This window comes from Homarus americanus, unplaced genomic scaffold (genome assembly GCF_018991925.1).
Source record: "Homarus americanus isolate GMGI-L3 unplaced genomic scaffold, GMGI_Hamer_2.0 scaffold31037, whole genome shotgun sequence".
NCBI lineage: Eukaryota > Metazoa > Arthropoda > Malacostraca > Decapoda > Nephropidae > Homarus > Homarus americanus.
This window is the reverse complement of record NW_024722227.1, coordinates 25,099,506-25,119,482: the sequence shown is the minus strand read 5'-3', so window position 1 is coordinate 25,119,482 and position 19,977 is coordinate 25,099,506. Positions and strand designations below refer to the sequence as shown.

At 40.6% G+C, this 19,977-nt stretch overlaps 1 protein-coding gene across 1 annotated transcript in view; it reads left to right on the top strand.

Annotated features, from left to right (window-relative positions):
- LOC121862429 (vacuolar protein sorting-associated protein 33A-like) overlaps positions 1–11,018 on the top strand; it is a 41,618-nt gene extending 30,600 nt beyond the window's left edge. Inside the window, exons 9-11 of the mRNA XM_042360724.1 lie at positions 2,834–2,970; positions 5,761–5,883; positions 6,104–11,018. Coding sequence (XP_042216658.1) covers positions 2,834–2,970; positions 5,761–5,883; positions 6,104–6,192 — 349 coding nt within the window. The 3' untranslated portion in view covers positions 6,193–11,018. The remainder of the gene's footprint in view (positions 1–2,833; positions 2,971–5,760; positions 5,884–6,103) is intronic.
- Positions 11,019–19,977: the final 8,959 nt, after the last annotated feature.

Genomic DNA, 19,977 nt, shown 5'->3' with positions numbered 1-19,977 from the left:
TATAATATCTCAGACTAAAGTTAGGAGAATATAATTTGCATTGCTGGAATCCTTGCAAGACAGCGAATAATTTGAATATAAACGTCATATATTTTGCACAAGAGATAAAATTAATCACTTGTGTCACATTACAGTAGTGATTTAAGAGTTCTAGTGTATATGTACATATATTTATATAGTGATTTAAGGGCGATTTAGGGGAATTTTAGGAGTGTTTCTGACTTTATGCATTTTTGGCTTTACTTTGTATGTACAGTACTTTTCTGTGAGCTGGAACCAATTACCCAATATACCATTGAGACAATGGTTTCGGTTAACGAACGACCTTCTGGAACGAATTGAGTTCGTTAACCGAGGGACCACTGTACTGTATTTTACGGCATATAAGACGCACCCCCCCATTTTAGCAGGTAGTATTTAGGAAAACTTTTGTGTGGATTTTCCTCCTGTAGCCATAATTTTCTTAAAATAATATATACAGTGCAGCTTGCCCTTCAAATTCGCGGGGGTTAGGTTCTCAAAATAGCCGCAAATCGCCAATTCCGCGAATAACATTTGCTGACGGGAGGGGGTATACATTTTTTTACTTGTGTACAAAGAAATGTACACAATGTGTTTGCCCTTAGGACAATTATTTCTTTTACCTGTATTGTATATGTGTGTGTGTGTGTGTGTGTGTATGTCTGTCTAATATACAATACAGGTAAATGAGATTACTGTCTCTAGAGCAAATGGCTCTCTGTCCCAGCCGTGAAAGCCCCAGCAACTTTAAAACTACCCATAGACATTCTTGGGTACACCCAGGGTGTCATACGCAAATAATAGAGGACCGCGAAATATAAATCCACAAATTATCCGGACATACTATACCAGGAAATGTGAGGAATAAATAAAAATAATACCAATAAATAAGTTACAACAAAAAATACTGTACTATTACCAAATGAGTAAATAAAAGTCAATTCCCTAGCAACACTCCCCACCAGTTACACACTGTGCTCTCCTCCCATTATGTGTTTGCCCTTAGGACAATTATTTCTTTTACTTTTTTTCACAATATGTATGTAGGATGGTGTGTGCATGTAACTGAGTAAAAATAAATGAAGAAAGTTACGTATATCTACCCAAAAATATGAGTTGAAAAAACCATAACACCTCACAGCTTGGCCCAGTAGCCTGGTGATTACAATGATGAGCTAACATAAATGACATGATTAATCACTATTAAACAGTTCTATCAGTAAACACTAATAATAACGGTAAATCCAGTTAAATATGGCAGGGAGTGAGGAGAGTTACAACAGCAGATAACGCTCGACTAGTGGTCACTCACTCCCGTTGCCAGGCATACAATCAAAATATGTATAGGAGACATACATATCTTGTAGTTTGATTTGAAAAGGTGATGGGGCCCAGTTATAAACAAATTATATTAACCTTACATTTACCTATGATAACATAATAAGAAACACCATCATTACTAGAGTCAGTGAAATAATATTCCCACAAACAACAATTGATAACTCTGTTTATGTTTCCCGCCCCGGGCACCAGTGTCCCGCATGCTGACAACTTAGTTACACGAGCCTAAGATGATCTTTGTTTTGTTTTGGGAATGCTTCTTAGGGAGGCTTCTTAGCTCTCAGAACCCCCAAATTTTGTCCAAATCTTCCGAAATCCTGATTTACCGGGTCTGAAACTTGGAGGGTTCACTGCCAAGGTGACTCGTGCAGCACAAAGGAAAGTCAATATTCAGTGAAGGGATAGGGAAAACATTTTACCCTATATTTAAAAGACTATAAAGTCATTCTCAAAATCAGTGTTGGGCAGAGATCCACAGATTAACTATAGAGGGCGAAAAATATCTGGAAATTAAGTTGTGTAACACCGTAACACCTGACTTCTTTCATGACTATTACATACAGTATTTGTTTATTCATCCCAATATGAGATAAATTCATGTACAGTAGTACCCCGATTTACGCGGTCAATTGAACCCACGGGGTACCGCGTAAAGTGAACAACAGAACATATGGGATTAATTCCAATAGAGACTGGCCCGACCCCCAAACTCCACTTTTTCCGACACAATACCTATGTTGTAGTAAAAATGACATCTTATTTTTATGATGGTATGCACACACAATTAATATTTAAGAGAAATACAGTCGCCAGGTTAATGTCCATTCAAATAATGGACTCAAATCCCACCCCCCCTCTTCCCAGCTCACTAGCTCCTACCTCTCTGAGAAATGTTTGGGTGAAAACACTAGATTTTAACGTTTAGTAATAAATAATACCTCAGACTAAAGTTAGGATAATATAATTGACATTTCTGGATTCCTTGCAGGTCAGGGAATATTTTGAATGTAAACTTCATATATTTTGCACAAACAATAAAATATTTGCTTTGTGTAAACCAAATTATTACATTAGATCTAAAATTTGTATGTCTAATGCAAAATCCATGATGTTTATATTCAAAATGATCATCATATTGTAAGAGTTCCAGCAATGTAAATTATATTCTGGCCGGGTAATTTGTATGAATTTTATGAGCTAAATAAAAATAAAAAAATTATACTTCACCGCGTATATGAGTAGATGCACCGCGGAAAGTGAAAGTCCGGTTCTGGCAAGGTACCGCGTAAATGAGAAATCGCGGAAAGTGAAACCGTGTAAAGCGGGGTAATACTGTATTGTACCTCCATAATTTTGGTGATTTCAGTCACAGTGTAGAAGTAATGCATTTCATTTTCCCCCTCATGGTTTAACACCTTTCTTTTCTGTAGTCAACTACTTTTGTCATTCACTTAAATATTTTGTCATGCAGATATGCACCACTCAGTGCACGGCTGGTGGAGTTCTTACAGTGGCCAGGATGGCGAGCAATCACTGGTGTACTTCAAGTTTTGCCCGGACCAACACTGACAGAGACACAGCAACTTCCTAGTGCCCTCAGGCAAAGAAGTAAGTTTATTGCCCCCCCTCCACCCCCTTTTTTTATTATTATTTTTTTTTAATTTAACTCAAATCTTAGTGAATAACTTGGATGCCCAACTGAACAACAGTGGTGTGGTACAGTATTGTTTTATGGTGAGGGGGGTGGGTGGGGTCAAGGTACCAATCCATTTGGGATCTATCTTTGATATCAATACAGTACAATATGTGTTTCATTGTTTATGAAATAAATCATTTAAGGAAACCTACTTGGAATGATTAGTTGAAATATAATAGAAGTGAAGAGATGAGACAGCCAGGAAGCAACAGTTTTTGTGATGAGCAGAACACAACATTAAACGACTTGGGGGATGAAGGCCAATGGTTCAAAAATTTACCTTTTAACTCAGGGGGTCCTGGGGGTCTGGACCCCCCTTTTTCATCAGAAAATTACAATATTTTTTCTGTGATGCAGTATTGTACTCAGGGCTTCTTTTTTTTTTATATATATAATCAAAGTAATTACTATTGGCCTCAGAATATCTCCTATTATCAAGTGCACATGACCTCACAATGTCTATGACACTGGTCAGATTTGAAAAAAATATGGGGGGGGTGGGTGCTTACAGTGCCCCCCAAAACACTCCAACTAGGTAGGCTGGCTGTGTTTGCCATGTCCCCCCGCCCACAGCTTCTTGGACTCCCCCCTCCTTTTTTTTATTATATTCCTGGATCTGCCTCTGGAAGTTATTGTAGGAGTAATTTAATTTAGGATTTCTGGAAAGTTTTAAATTTTTTTAAGAGCCAGATTTAAAAAACTACAAGTAAAACCTTGATAAATTGGACTTCAATATACCTGTACTGGAATTCACTTTTTTGGACTCTTAAGATGCTCTGGTCACCAGAAATATTAAAACAAGAAATAAATAAATAAAAATAAGAAATGAGGAAGATTAATAAATAAATCCTATGAAATGAACCAAACTTACTGAATATACTGTAGGCCTAGTGAGAACTAAGACACTTGAGTATGTGAGCAGGCTGGGCCTGATCAGGTGTTGCAGCATTCACCAGGTTTATTTATTTATTGATTCAGTATTATATTCTCATATGATTGGCCTCTTATGGTTTATGGTTCATCATGATTAATATAACGTCTTCAGTAATAGAAAAAAATACAATACTGTATGTAATTTGTAATATAACTCGAAAATAAAAGGATAAGCTGTATTAGAAGGTTATTTACTCAAGATACATTCATGAGAGCTTTCAGCAGACCAGCTCACAACAGGGGTCACTATAACACATTGTATAGTATTTGATATGAAGATACCTTCTTAAAAATGTTATTTAATACCTTTGAGTGTTATATGATGGCTTAATATGGCTACTTGTACACTTAGACAATTGATTAATGAATAAACCAGAGTATATGCAGATACATAATACTGTACACTGCAATATTACTTATTAAGTGATGACAAATACACTACAATAGTATTTATTTATTAATGGGGGGCCGGTGGTAGAAGCGGTATCGCTCTTGCCTCGCAAGCAAGATGTCACGGGTTCTATTCCCGGGCCGGTGGAAGTTGTTTGGACATACTTCCTAGCCCCCATTAGTCCCTGTTCACCTAGCAGTAAAGTAGGTACCTGTTGTAAGTCGAAAGTTGCGAATTCGTATTCAGGGACAAGTTGTTGGAGCTTCCAATAACTTGATGACATAAACCATCGACTCTTCAGGCTTCTACACCCTTGACTCTTCAGGCTTCTACGCCCTTAACTCATGAGACATAAAGGCAAGCATGAACTTAGCATGCTTCCCTGTTGGGCGCTAAAACGCTTCTGCGCTTCACCTTACACAAGGATGTAGGGGGCCAATACAAAAAAAAAGTATTTTTTAAGTGATGATAAGTACACTACTTTACTGTACTAATTTACTAAGTGTTGAAGACACATTGTGGTAAGCCAATCAGCTGTTTGTTCTTTGTAAACAAATGACTCATGGCATTCAGTGTGGGATTCTTTTTTCAGGAAAGCTGATTCTTTAAGGATAATATTTTATCAACCTGGCACCAAGTGATCCTAAATTATATGAGAATTGTGGTGGAATTGCATAAAGAAGTGTTGAAGGAATCTTAGGGGAGAGAGGGGGAGGGAGCCACCCACCCATGCTACCACCCCTACCCTCTGCCAGCTGCTCCCAGATAAACATTCGTCTTCCACATACAATATACTCCTACACTTATTTTATCTTTATAGTACTGTACAGTTTACAGTTTACTCTTTATTCATAAGACAAATACAGTTCTGTGGTTACTTACATATAACACTTTACAGTAAATAACAATCATCTGATGACAACAGTTGTTGACAACCAAACTTAAGTTTCGTTTTCAACCCAGAGAGTTCGGTTTAATTTTTTTATTGTTGATGTAATATTCTTTTAATAATCTTGTTAGACAATTAAAGACCTTAGTTGTTGAAGTGCAGTAATAACATAACTAATTTTCTTTAAACAGTTCAGATAAGCAGTGTTAAATATAGACCTGTCATGTCACAGTGTTGGTGGGTGAGTCACATGCAGGCAGGTGCTGTATTTGTTCCTCAGACTTGCTCTTGTCAGGCATGTCTCTTGTCTTTAACTGGTTTAACCATTACATGGCTGTAACTGTTCATTAAACATTTGGCTCTGAAGGTACATTACAGTATGTTCTAGAAAGCTTATTTTCTCTTGCAACATCATAAGTTATCCTACAGTATGGACATGTTTACAGCTCTCTTTTGTTATTTAGCATTATTTTTTTTAATCACAAACAGGAGGTTCAGTTGGCTCTGTGCAGAGTGGGGGAGAAGGCGGGACAGCTTTGGTGTTCTTCATTGGGGGCTGCACACACTCAGAGATAGCTGCCTTGCGCTTCTTATCATCAAGGGTTGATCAAGGTAAAGTTCAATCTAATGTGAAAAGTTAAATTCGGTCTCATTGGTCGAAGAGCCATTAGGGGCAGTGCAGATACAGCATACAGTATAGTCTAGTATAGTATATTAAGCCCGCAATCTATACTGTACTGTATTATAATTGAATCACTTGCCTAATGATTCCTTTGTATAATTTTAGATGGCAATGATTATTGGCTAATAATATGTTTTTATCTTTCCTCAGGTGGGCCAGAATATGTCATAGCAACCACAAAGATTATCAATGGAAATTCATTTCTTCAGTATCTTTCTGATGAGCTTGGCGGCGAGTAGTCCTCTGTGTCAAAGTACATGAAAAATAGTTTGTATTTTGAACAATCATGAATAAGCCAAAAATTAAGAGCAGCAACAGTAATAAATAAGTTTATTGTATGATAATACTGTTCATAATTGTTGCTGCATGCCTAACTTAAGAATAGCCTGAATCTACCCAAATAATTATAATTTTTGAACTGATGTTGCAGGTAATCATAATTGTTACCAAAATACCATGTACAGTAAGTGAGAAAATGAACTGGAACCACCTATTAAGTGTTACTGTACAGTCCTATAGATGGTGTTATTATTCAAATGGCAGTTGTCATTTATTAGATATGTGAATTATTCAAACTTAACCTAACATACTAAATTTAAGGTAAGCCAACCTTTTAGTTATGTGAGGTTGGATAGGTTTGGTTTAGTTTGTCAATTTCAAGAGGTGATTGTAAATATCCCAGGAAGAATCCGAAGGAAAAACACAAAAATGCTTAAATTAAAATTCCTGGGGTGGGTATAAGTTATTCTTAAGGTATGGAACAACTTTTCTTTTATACAACAAGTCTCTAAAACATATAATTTAGGCACAGGAACAGTAAAGTACTAACAGTTGTACAGTACTCTACTCCTTTTGATCTGCCTCAGTTAAGATTTGTAACAAATTCCTTGCGAGTTCATTTTACAAAGTGATTAGTAATTACAAATATATCTGGGAAAATGAGTTGATAAATATAACTTTCTTTAATATTTGTACAATACTGATTATATTATTTAATGTAGGATTAAGAAAAGAGGTTTGTACTGTGTATACAGTACAATAGGGATAAGATGCATTAATAGTTATGATTTTTAATCCAAGGAGATTATAATGTTGAACCATGGTGCTTTCAGTGCATATGTGAAAATATGACAAGTTGTATGATTGTAAAATCATTTATATTATTTATTTGAAAACATTGTATACAGTATTTCAGTCAGCTTATGTACAGTAAACCTAAGCAGAGTTTTTGTGAAGTTAGTTTACTTTCATTGGATATAAACCTAATGAATCTTATACAAATTCTGTCATTTGGCAAGAATATCTAATGTTAAATAAACATAAGTGAGATTTTGGCTTATTTAGTATAGTATAGTTTACACATACACATATGTGCATCCCCTCTTTATCACACACACACCCACACAGCCTTCCGGCTGCCATGCTCTTTCAATAAACCGTTAATTATTATTATTATTATCATTATTATTACATACACACATCCACACACTTACTTACTTGCTTATGGCAGTCCATCGAAGTCAATGACGACGTTGCTCCAGATGATTGATGAGTTATGTGTTATTTCTCGGATGCTACCGTAGATGACTATGGAGTCCAATCCTGGAGGCGCAGATCTTGTTGAATAGGTGACAGGGATGTTGTTCATTGAGAGGAATTGTGCCTTGAGCCCTCTGATATCGTTGGGCTCATTTAGTAGCTCTCTTTTGGTTCAGTGAGGTCTCAAGTGTTTCCGCTCCTCCATGGCATGTTGAGTGCCATAATGTCTTGGAAGCCGGTGGTCTGGCATCCTGATAACAGGCCCAAGCCAGCACAAGTGTCTTTTGGCTAGCATGGTTTCAATGCTGGTCGTGTTTGAGCGATGATATAGTTCTTCACTAGTCACTCTATCTTCCCAGGATACGCTTAAGGCATCAAGTGTGGAACTTTTCCAGCATTTGTATATGGCGTCTGTAGGGCGTCCAGGTTTCTGAGGCATATAATACTGTAGCTATACAGACCGCGAGATAAACTGCAGTCTTCGTTCCATATTTAAGGTCATTGTTGAGAAAGACTCTTGTTCTCAAACGTCCAAATGCAGCTGAGGCTAAATTGATTCTGGTTTGAATTTCCATATCCAGTGAGCAGGTGGGTGTGAGAGTGCTACCAAGGTACTTAAACTGGGTTACTATTTTGATAGGATCTCCATTAATGTAGAATTGTGGTGCTTCTATTGGTGGATCAATGGGCTGAGCAAAAATCTCAGTCTTCTGGGTGTTAATTTGCAAACCAAGCGAGCTGTAAATACCTGAGATCACGTCCAGTGCACGTTGCAAAGATTCTCTGTTACGTGTCATTATTGCACAGTCATCTGCATACTGTAGTTCTGTGACCTGAGTTGTTAAGGTCTTTGTGTAGGCTTCCAGACGTCTCATATTAAAAAGGCTACCTTCAAGACGGTACCGTATGCCCACACCTGCTTCAGGCCCAAGGGCATTGTGTGAGAGTTGTGCTACAGCCAGCAAAAAAATGTTAAACAACACAGGTCCCAGCACACAGCCCTGTTTTATGCCTATTTGGACACTAAATGGTTCTGACTGCACACCACCCACTAGTACCCAGGCTTGCATTCCATAAAGCAACTGGCGGAGGATGTTTAAATATCTTGGTGGTACACCGACCCTCTCCAACATAGTCCACAAAAGTTCTCTGTTTACTGTGTCGAAAGCTTTGGAGAGGTCAATGAAGGCGGTGTAAAGGTCTACATTTTGCTCTCGACTCTTTTCTTGAACTTGCCTAGCAGCGAAGATCATGTCTATTGTACTGCGATCCTTCCTGAATCCACATTGGGATTCAGGAAGAGTGTTCTCCGTTAGGTGTTGGATAAGTCTTGATAACATGACTTGACAGGATCTTGCCAGCAACTACAAGGAGGGAGATGCCCCTGCTGTTACCACAGATTGCTTTGTTACCTTTATTCTTAAAGATTGTTATGATATTTGCATCTTTCCAATCCTGGGGGATGGTCTCTGTGGCCCATATGGTGAGTAAGAGGCTATGGAGGCGCTCAGTCAGATGGGGACCTCCATGTTTGTAAATTTCAGCAGGAATGCCATCAGGTCCAGCGCTCTTGTTGCTGAGCCCTCGTACTGTATTGCAGTTTCCACTTCTTGTAGGAGTGGGGCTTCATCCAGGAGGTGCAGGGTCGGCATGGGTGGGATGTTATCCAGTGCTGTAGGTGTTATTGGATTAATATGATTTAGAAGTGTGCTGAAGTGCTCAGCCCATCTTACTGCAATCATTTGATTGCTTTTGTAGAGTGTGGTGCCATCTAAAGATCTTACTGGTGTGACATTTCTTCTTTGTGGACCATAAATGGACTTAACTGCCTCATAGAAGCCGTGTGTTACTGACATCAACAAAGGCTTGAATTTCTTGTGATTTTTTGACCCACCAGTCATTTTCCATGCTGCATAACAGTCTTTGTGTTTCTGCATCGTGGGCTAATTTTTTGGTTTTGAGAAGATCATGGATGGTAATCCTCAGGTGTTGGGGTTGAATTATCATGCGAATCCTGGATCTTATTATTAGCCTATGGTCCGTGCCACAGTCTGCACCCCTCATGGTTTATGATTTGCACTCTTAGGTCATTTGGCAACTAATAACATATTCAAGGAGGTGCCATTGGTTTGATTGGAGGATGTTTCATGAGGTCTTGTATTTGGTTTTCATCTGGAACCAGGTGTTAGTGATCAAAAGATTGTATTCTGAGCACAGTGTAAGAGCAGAGTCTGTGTTTGTTCATCTTCCCTACTCCATGCTTGCCCAGAACTTTGTCCCATGTTTCATAGTTTGTTTCAATTTTGCATTGAAATCCCGTAAAAGTAGAGTTTTGTCAGTTGGTGGTACATCTGCAAGAGCAGTTTCCAATCCAATATACTATAGAAGTGGTCTTTTGTTTCTTCATTAGCATCAAGGGTGGGTGCATAAGCTCTGAAGATGGTAACATAGCGACCTTTGACCAGAGGGATGCGCCATGTCATGAATCTTTCGTTTATTCCAGCAGGCGTCTCAGGGATGTTGCGAAGGAGTGATGTTTTGACAGTGAAACCCACCCCATAGTCACGGCGCGTGTCTTCTGGGAGCCCCCTCCAGAAAAAGGTGTAGTTCTCCCCCACTTCCGTCAGCGAGTCCTCCCACCTCAGTCGTGTTTCACTAAGAGCAGCAATATCTATGTTATATCTCTTGAGCTCATTAGCGACCAGGGCAGTTCTCCTCCTTGGTCTTTCTATCTCCCCTCTGTCCAATAAGGTTCTGACATTCCAGGTAGCAAAATTAAGTTCTTTCTTAATCGGATTATTTTGATTGTTTCGACTGCATTATGGGATGACTCGACGGCTGCAGCGGGCCGCCCGAGCAAGAGTCAGACAGCATTTGTTTGGGACCACCTTTTCGAGGTCCCTCCATTAGGAAGCAGTTGGGATCTGCTTGTCATGATGGAAGCTGCCGAAGAGACACACTGCCCTGTCCCATGTCTCAGCGACCATCACTCCACCACCGTCTACGTGCAGGTCGGAGCTAAACACTTCCAGTCACATCCTTGACCTGTGCCCCCACTCGTTCCCATCGCCGTAGGTCTTTTCGAGGTGATGATGAGATGATGAGGTTGATTGGAACAAAGGGCCTGCGTAATGAGTGGATTTTGAGTGGGCATGATGGAGCGCAAACGCCACCCCCACTACCTTGGCCTTCCCGAGCAACTGTCGGTGGCATAAGAGACCCATGACGACCGACTGCTGAGCGGGGTCGCAGGAGTCTGCCGAGAACGCGGTTTATTGTGCTTTGCCTATTGCGTGACTCCAAACACAGTTTTTCGTTAGTGGTTGACTCCCGTAGTCTTGCACTTTACCAGTTAACCCACAAGACGGTGGGACGGGTTGGTGGGTGCCAGGGCATGTCCACACGCCGGTGGGCCTCCACACCGCACCTCTGGGGCACCCACACATACACACACCCACAACCACACACCCACACATACACACATCCACACCCTCACATACACCCTCACATACACACACCCACACATACACCCCCACCCCACGCACGCACGCACGCATGCACACACACACGCACGTGCACACGCGCACACACACACACACACACACACACACACACACACACCTCTGCAGCCAATTACACACACAAGAAAAAGCCAACAAACATAATACCTTATACAGTGTAACAAACATAATACCTTATACAGTGTATATAGTAACACATACTTAGATTTTAGCAACTGTAATTTTCCATGAAAAGAATACATGTATAATGTACATTCCTTTTGTTTTAGCTTGTTTTCTTATCCAGCAATATTTCTTACTGGGGGCTGAATGTAAATTAGAAAACAATTGTTCAAGAATGGTGATGGAATTCTCACTATTAACTTGATTTAGTGAGAAAAGTAAAGTATGAAGCATTCAAGCAAAGTAGAAGTTTCAGTCCAAACTTTACTTCAGTACCTGTATAATTTTGGAGAAATGCACTACAGTAAAGAGTACCGGATTTATTCCATTGGGAACAAAGTTGTCCTCTTCACAGATACATTCAATAAATTTTTTTATCTTAATTCTTTTAAAGCAACACTCTACTGGCACTCACAGTGGTGGGAGTGCACATCTTGGTCACATTGACATATAGCAGGGATGTCAAACTCATGGCCTGCAGGCCAATTGTGGCCCTTGGGATGGTCAGGTGTGGCCCGTGAAATGACGGTAAAATTTGTCATCCCGTGAAATTAGGATAGAAATAGATATAATCATGTTTATTAAGTAAAATTAATTTTATTTACTTAGGATCAAACAAATCCATTCCTGGTAAGCCAGGTAAGGCAATGTGTGAAGCTTTAAACTTCAGTCCTGCAAATATTTGATACAGACAGCACTTGTGTTGGCCCTCGAAAGGTTTTGAGTTTGACACCACTGACACCCTTTATGCAGAATACTTATGAGCATGAGAGCTGATACCTCTCTGGGTTCTGATGCATCCAGGTCTTAATAAAAGATGTGCACAATATGTTAAGCAGACTTAGCAGTAATCCTTAAAACATTGCTCAGTATTGGCAGTAATACTGTAATGGAAGAATAGAATACTTCAAAGATGGTTGTGTTATACAAGAAAGAGATTTGTAAAATAATCTGTAACTTAAGCCCCGTCCACACAATCGAGCACTGCCCGACGGGCACTCGCTTAATGCCCGTTGTTCGGGCAAAATTGACAGGCAAACCAACGGAGTGCCCGTGCTTGTGGTCGAGCGAAATCACCAGATAAGGCCGTCTGCTTGGTGGTTTGACCGTTTGCTGCCGGGTATGGATGGACGACCCTGCCAGACAAACGAAGTTAACCTTGGAACCCTGGCTGCCAGTTTTTCAGTCTCGTCACAAGTCACCACTGGAAAATGTCTGTTCCTCCGTCCGCCACAGACTAAGGAAACATTCATTGGTCTAGAAAAGAGACCATGGTGTTGATTGAACTCTATCGTCAGCACCCTTGTCTATGGAATGTCAAAGAGGACATGTACAGGGATAGGGACAAACGTGCAGCAGCACTGAGACAGATTACAGAGGACATGAATAGAAGCGGGACTACGGTTACCACAAGTGATGTGAAGAGAAAAATTGAATCACTTCGAAATCAGCATAGACAGGAACTAAGAAAGATGCAAAAATAAAAAAAGTCTGGAGCTGGAACTGAGGACATTTATATTCCCACATTATGGTGCTTTGATGCACTGCAATTCCTCATTGATGGTGACACAATTCGACAATCTGTTTCAAACATGGATACTCACACTACAGAAGATATGTCTGAGGTACATTCTCATCACGAGGTACGTATGCAAGCCTCTCTCTCTCTCTCTCTCTCTCTCTCTCTCTCTCTCTTTGGGATGACTGTTATCACATATCCGTACACTCACTCCTCAGCACAACTAGCCAGCCTGCTGGAGGGGGAGGGAGGGTGGGTAGGGAAGGAGAGGCCCGCCTCCTGCTAGCGAGTTTTGAGGTGAGGTCTCACCAGTGCTGAAATTATCCTTTCTTGCCGAGAATGAGTCATGTGCATGTTCGCCTGCAATACCTTTTGAAGTATAAAGAAACATGTTTCTGAACAGATTAACGAAAATCACTAAATAAAGTATGAAATATAAATGAGGTGCACCAGGCCTGGCAGCAAACTCAATTTTCAATATGTTTTGTGGTAATTTGACCGTGTGAATCTTCAGAATCAGTTAATTATTTTTATTTTTTGGAAAAAAAAAATACTCCATTCTAGTGTCACCGAACAAATCCCATCCATAGGCGTAAACTGTAAAGTATACATTTCAGAGTATAAATAAAAAAAATATCAACTTGGAAGCAAATACTACTGTCATACATAACCCAAATACTGTACATGTCATCATGTATATAATTATTGTCATACATAGTAAGTACTGTATCATCATGTCAGATTCAGTGCTATAAAGCGATAGTTGTGTTCTTGTAAAACATCGTGTTATAGAAATTCGCGTAATAGAAATAACAGGGCTTATGGAGAAAATAGGGTTAGGTGCAGATTACTACTCGAAATCGAAAAAATTTTAGTAGTTAGCCTAACACAAAGGTTAGCACAGTCTAAATAAATGTTACATTCATATCTAATAATGAAATCATACAGTAAATGTAACACTTTACCGTGAAAAAATATGAATATAACTTGATGGGGGAGAAGGGTGATTTTGAGGTTGATAACATCGAGCTTCTCTTCAAGTGTTATAGCCTTTCTTTTACGATCATCACCGGGAATGCGATCACCAGAACGCTTCTTGGAGATATTCTTCTTTACCATATTCACAGTTAATACCACAAAATTGGAGAAATAGTAAGCAAAAATCGCGTTACAGCAAACAAGCGTTCGCGTTATACAAATATCGTTCCTCTATTCATAAATCGCGTTAGAGCCAATTCGCGTTGTCAAAGCACGCGTTATAGCAGAACTTACTGTACATCAGTTTCATATAAACCACAATGCCATACTGCTGCTAATGGGTCATTCCCTCTTGCCAGGGCACTCCACCTTCTTCATTGCAATATTCCATGTACTGATAGCGTACATTTTTGGCATCAATAGTGGCGTTCCGTCCCACTCTTCGCAACCCCAGTAACTGTGGAGTTGATCGCCAGTGTCTAGGGGTAATTATTCTATTTGATAAATCTTCCAAATCCAAAGATCCTTCAGGACGTGCATATTGTGTCACTTGGACTCTTCTCAGGAAATTATGGAGAACAGTGCAAGCTAAAACCAGTTTTTCCACAGTACGTCGGGCCCTTGAGAGACGGTATGAAAAAAATGCGCTGGCTACGAGTTTGCTTATGGTGGGGAAATTTGTTTCAGGATATGACGCTGCAATGGAAATGCGTCATCTGCCACAAAGACGAATGGTAATGTCCTGTGACTCCCGGGAAGCATCATATCATCTGGCAGGCGGGCAGAATGATTTGCAATATGGTGACTGAGGATGGTGTTATCCCACACACCGCCGTCTGATACAAGTCCATTAGTACCCACGTCCACGTAAATAAATTCGGAGTTGGCATCACACACGGCCATCAGTACGATGCTGTGGGTCCCTTTGTAGTTGTAGTAGTACGAGCCACTACCGGCTGGAAGCCTTATCACAATGTGCTTCCCATCCAGGGATCCCAAGCAGTTTGGAAAGTTCCATTTTTCCCAAAACCCTTTGCCACATGCTTCCATTCCTCTGGACTTGTAGGTGTCTGTAAATACATACGAATAAAGGGCATGTCAGCATAGTTATGTTCATTCTCTATTATACACTTTCATTTACTTATCGTCTCTCTCTCTCTGTCTCTCTCTCTCTCTGTATTGTACGTAATATGTATGTATATATTTTGTGTGTCACTATTAACAAAGGGCTTTTGTATATTTTTTTTTTATTTATAGATATTCAACGATACGCTACTGCTGGGACTTGATGATAATCCACCAGCCACTGTCACTGGTTCGGCCACGCCCACCGTCTCTCGTATGGCTACACCGACTGTCTCTCGTTCGGCTGCAGAATCGAATACTCGTGAACCCTCACCCACACCGTCAACACGTAAACGACCGACCAAAAGGGCTTCTGACGATGCTGATAATATCCTGAAAGAGGCCCTCCACCACCTGCAGTCATTATCTTCCTCCGAAAATATTATAAATGATGCAGACATCTTCGACAGATGAGCAGTGAAAATAAAATACATGCTCAGAAACTTATTTATGAGATCCTTTATCTGGGGAAACTAGGTAGGCTTTCCTCCTCAACGATTATTATGTAAGGGTCATTTATTGAATGAGGGTGTTGGATACGCGTACTTATTATAATTATTGATGCATCATTAGTGGCAAACAGTGATAACTGTTGTTAAAACATACTCCAGTTTTTTATTTTTATTGACGAATATGCATGTTGGTTTGGTTTACATGTCTTTATTGTTTGGAGTGGGTCTTCAGATATTTAATTTAAGACTACATACGCTAGGGAGTATGTAATTATGTTAAATACAGTGTATAATAAGTTGTCTATAGCGTTTTGGAAGCAACCTTGTGTCCTAAACAGGTCCATCATGTATCATGTGTATGGAGGGTTATCCCCTTTTACAAAAACAGTGTTATTTTCATTAATAATCGATAAAAACCGGAAGCCCCACTAAGCCTACTATAACACATAATAAGACATGTGTTACCATGGGAACCTCTCGTGACCGTCAAAATTGAATAACTATGTATACTACAAATCTCACCTGCAAGTAATCCTCCTTGAGTACTTCATATATGGCTTAACAAGTTGCAGGTATTATGGTAGACAAACTTTGTTTTGATATCCTCGTTGTATACTGAAGCGACGTGTAGGAGCACCCAGTTGAAAGAAATATGAGCGTAGCCTCTAGACGAGCCTCTGGAGATATGCTCCGCCTCATAACGGTATCTTGTTTTTTTATGTATGGTTCCAATTTAGCGAGAAGTCTATAGAAGGTGTTGGGGTCCATTCTCATGTAGTTAGTGAAGTCTCTCTCATGTTCACCTTGCAGTTCACGTAAAATCGTGGCATGACTTCCCTTAACTTTTCTTTGAGATAACAATTCCTTGCACCATTCCCTTTTCTGTTTTTTCTTCTTTTTGCACACTGTAGCAATTATTATACACAGCGCTATAGTCTTCGATTTAACTGTCCTACGACACACCATAGTGATCGTACCGCAGCAGCTACTGCCGACCTCCTACTAGCTACCAGCGGCAGAGTGTGACTACTGCCAACCAGCACCTCCGTGTGTACGATGACACACAGGCTTTGCCCGGTAAACGGGCAAAGTCTGCCGGGCACTGTTCGATCGTGTGGACGGGGCTTAAGACCCGTTGTATCACCTATAAGACTATAGAATCATTCCTATGGGTCACATGAGAAAAAATAGCAAAGATATATAAATGACAGGTCCACTAAACTCCCAGTACAGTACTGAAAATTTGGCCATATGAACAAGAAAATGATGATAGAGCATGGATGTAACGTGTATGAGCTTAATAAAGGTTCCACAAGAATCTACTTCATGAGCTCAGGTCATGTACATCTCGTCTTTTCTCATTTCATATCATTGTTACCACTTGCAAACTTACTAGCCATTCAGGCAGCTGGTCCATTCAGTGTTAGTACAGGAGGAAATGGGACTGGGAAACCTGTGATGTTTGGTAGTGAGGGTCACACTGAATAACACCACGTGTCTCTGGGCCAAGCAGGATTTGAACCTTTGACATATTGGTGAGAGATGTATGTGTTACTGCTGTACCACCACCAACATAAGATCATCTCCTGACTCAGTTTTTGCCAAGGTGTCTTCATACCTCCACTATTTAATGTAATGGCTTGCATAGTTGGGTTCCCTAGCTAATTGTATAATACAGCTACTAATTCTTTACTGATATAATTGTTATGTTTTTAATATAATTATACCTGTTAGTTTTCTAGTTCCCTGTCTCATTCTGCCTCGGTTATTTTTTGAGAAAAATTATTAAAAGTGATAGTTTAGGTTAGGTATAGTTTTTTTCTTTCAAGTTATATTCACCAAGTATTACTGGAGACCTCAGGTATTATACTTGTGTGATTATTGCTAATGAATATTATTGAGTTAATAAAATGGATTTCAGTAATTTATCTAATACTCCTGTAGGGGTATCGAGATATTAATGTTGTCTAGCACTCAGGATGGAAGGAAACTCTAATGTGGTTTTCTTGTATAATATAAGTTATATTATAGACAGTCTGGTGCTGGAGGTGCAGAATGGGCAGAATGAGAGTTGGTTGGTGAGGAAGCTCAGAGAAGGACAGCTGGTGGGTCGCCATGCTCGCTGGCGGGAGCGAGGACCGCCAGGCAGGCGAGGAGGAGCTAAGGCAGCCAGGCAGCGGCGGAGGAGGAGGTGTTGCTTGTTCAAGAAGAATGGTCAGAATGAATCTCAATGGAGAGACAGAGCTTATATACCCAGCAGCAGCCGCTATGAGTCATGTTGGGAAAACCCAGAAAGTCGCCGGTGACTAGTTCCGTTGCTAAGATACGGTAACATCTGGTTGGTTGCTAGGGAAGGCGGCACATTGGAATGCGATACGCAGTTTGTAGGGGAGACGTCCACTACACTCCTATATCTTTAGCCCAAAAATCACACATGGAACATTACCAATTGAACATGAATATGATAAACAACAAAAGATTTCGGAAAGATAAAGATAAATCTTGTCACAACTCTTGGTTACTTTTCTTTTATACTTTTATCCTCTTCACCATTGATCGACTCGTTAGCTGCTTGGGCGATCGGTCACTCTCTGTTGCACACTGTTGGCAAGTACTGGGCATGAACTGGCTCCTGAATGTATCTGAACCTGCTCCAGTTTTGGTCAAGACTGGTCTTGAAAGAGCTCACACTCAGTGCCGTCACAACACTCTCTGACAGATCGTTCCAAGAGTTCACAACTCTCACTCTGAAAAAGTTTGCCCTCACAATTTTCTAGGCTTGCGGCTTCTTCAATCTTGAGCTGTGACACCTCAATTAGGTCTCCCCTTGCCCGTCTAGTATAAGCTAGGCAATTTCAGGATAGCTGAGGTGCCGCAGTGCAGGCACCAGTCTGGTGGTCCTCCATTTGGACATTTTCAACCAACTGACATTCGCTAGCATATCTCGGGGACCAGACGGGGTGACAGTACTCCAAATGGGGAAGCACTTCACTCATGAAGATCGTTACGAGGGACGGACCGTCTAGATATCTGAACGACCTTCTTATAAGACCCAATAATTTAGCTGCCTGATTCACCTTCTCGCAATGACCCGAGAACTTCAGCTCATTGTCAACATACACACCCAGGTCCTTTTTACATTCAGTCTCAAATAGTGCAGTTTCTTCATCCCGTTGGGACATAAGATATGCCTCCTTACTGTTGGTACGCCCCAGGTGCATCCTATTACACTTCGTGACTTTGAATCTCAGCAGCCATTTCTTCGACCATTCTTGGAGCTCACAGAGATCCTTCTGTAGCTCTTCACAGTCTGCTTGGTTCTTAATTTCCCGAAATAACTTGGCATTATCCGCAAACGTTTGTATGGAGGAGTGTACAGCTTCTGGCATGTCATTTATGAAGCAAACAAACAACATCAGGCCTAATACACTGCCCTGTGGTACCCTGCTTGTGACGTATACACATGATGATTTCGTGCCATTAATCACCACACACTGCTTGCGGTTATGGAGAAAGTCTCAGATCCACGCTAGGACATTTCCTCGAATCCCGTACCTTCCAGTTTAATTTTCAGCCTTTCATGGGGTACACAGTCAAAAGCCTTGGCAAAATCTAGATATATACTTGTATTGTCGATATTACCACCCTGTTCCAGAATAAGGGTCCAAATATCCAATACCTTGAGCAATTGCGTTAAGCAGGAGCGCCCCGGCTTAAAACAGTGTTGGCAATCCTTTACAAGGTTGTTTCATAGAAGATGTTTCATCGCGGCATCTCTGATTATTCTCTCAAGTACTTTACATATTATGTTGGTCAGGCTCACCGGTCTATAGTTGTTCGTGGAGTGAGGATCGCCCCTCTTGAAGATAGGACTCACATGAGCCTCTTTCCATTCACTGGGGACCTATTGTTCATCCAGGCATTTACAAAACAAGATCTTCAGGGGATTGGCAAGCTCGTTGCACAACCCCCTTAGCACTCTAGGAAGTACCATGTCAGGGCCGGGATATGGACCTTTAGCTTTGACATTTATTTCTAATACCCTCTTCTGTGAACACAATGTGGGTCAGTGCTGTGTCGAACCATCTATCCTTAAATGCAGGAAGGTTAATCGCATCTTCTCTTGTGAACACCGAGGAAAAGAAGCTGTTCAATGCCTCAGCTTTATCCTGGTCAGAATCTGCATAACTACTATCTTCAAGCCTCAGGTCTGATACTCCTACTCGCGTTTTTAATTTCGACTTTGCATAGTGGTAAAACGCCTTTGTGTTTGACTTGACCTCGCTTGCAACCAGCCTCTGGAGCTCCTTTTCAGCCCTTCTACACTCCATCTTTGCTTGGTTTCTGGCTCTTGCATACATCCCTCTGTCCTGCTCATCGTGTGACCCAACCCACATCTTGAATTTCTGGGTTTTCTTCTTAACTTTGTCGACCGCCACATGTGTAGGGATCCCCTTGTATTTCTAGGGGCACTGGGTTTGGTCTTGGGTATGTAATTGTCGATCAAATGGGTAACTTTACTAGTTGTGATATTCACTACAGGGTCTACGTTCTTGTGCCTCATGAGTCAGGTTAGTTGATACCCCTCATCCCGTTGTAATTTCCCTTGTAATATTTGCACGTTGGCCTGGCCTTATCTTGAGCTAGGTAACAGTTAAACCTGAATGCCGCGATGAAATACTTACTACGAAACAACCTTGTAAAGGATTGCCAACACGGTTTTATGCC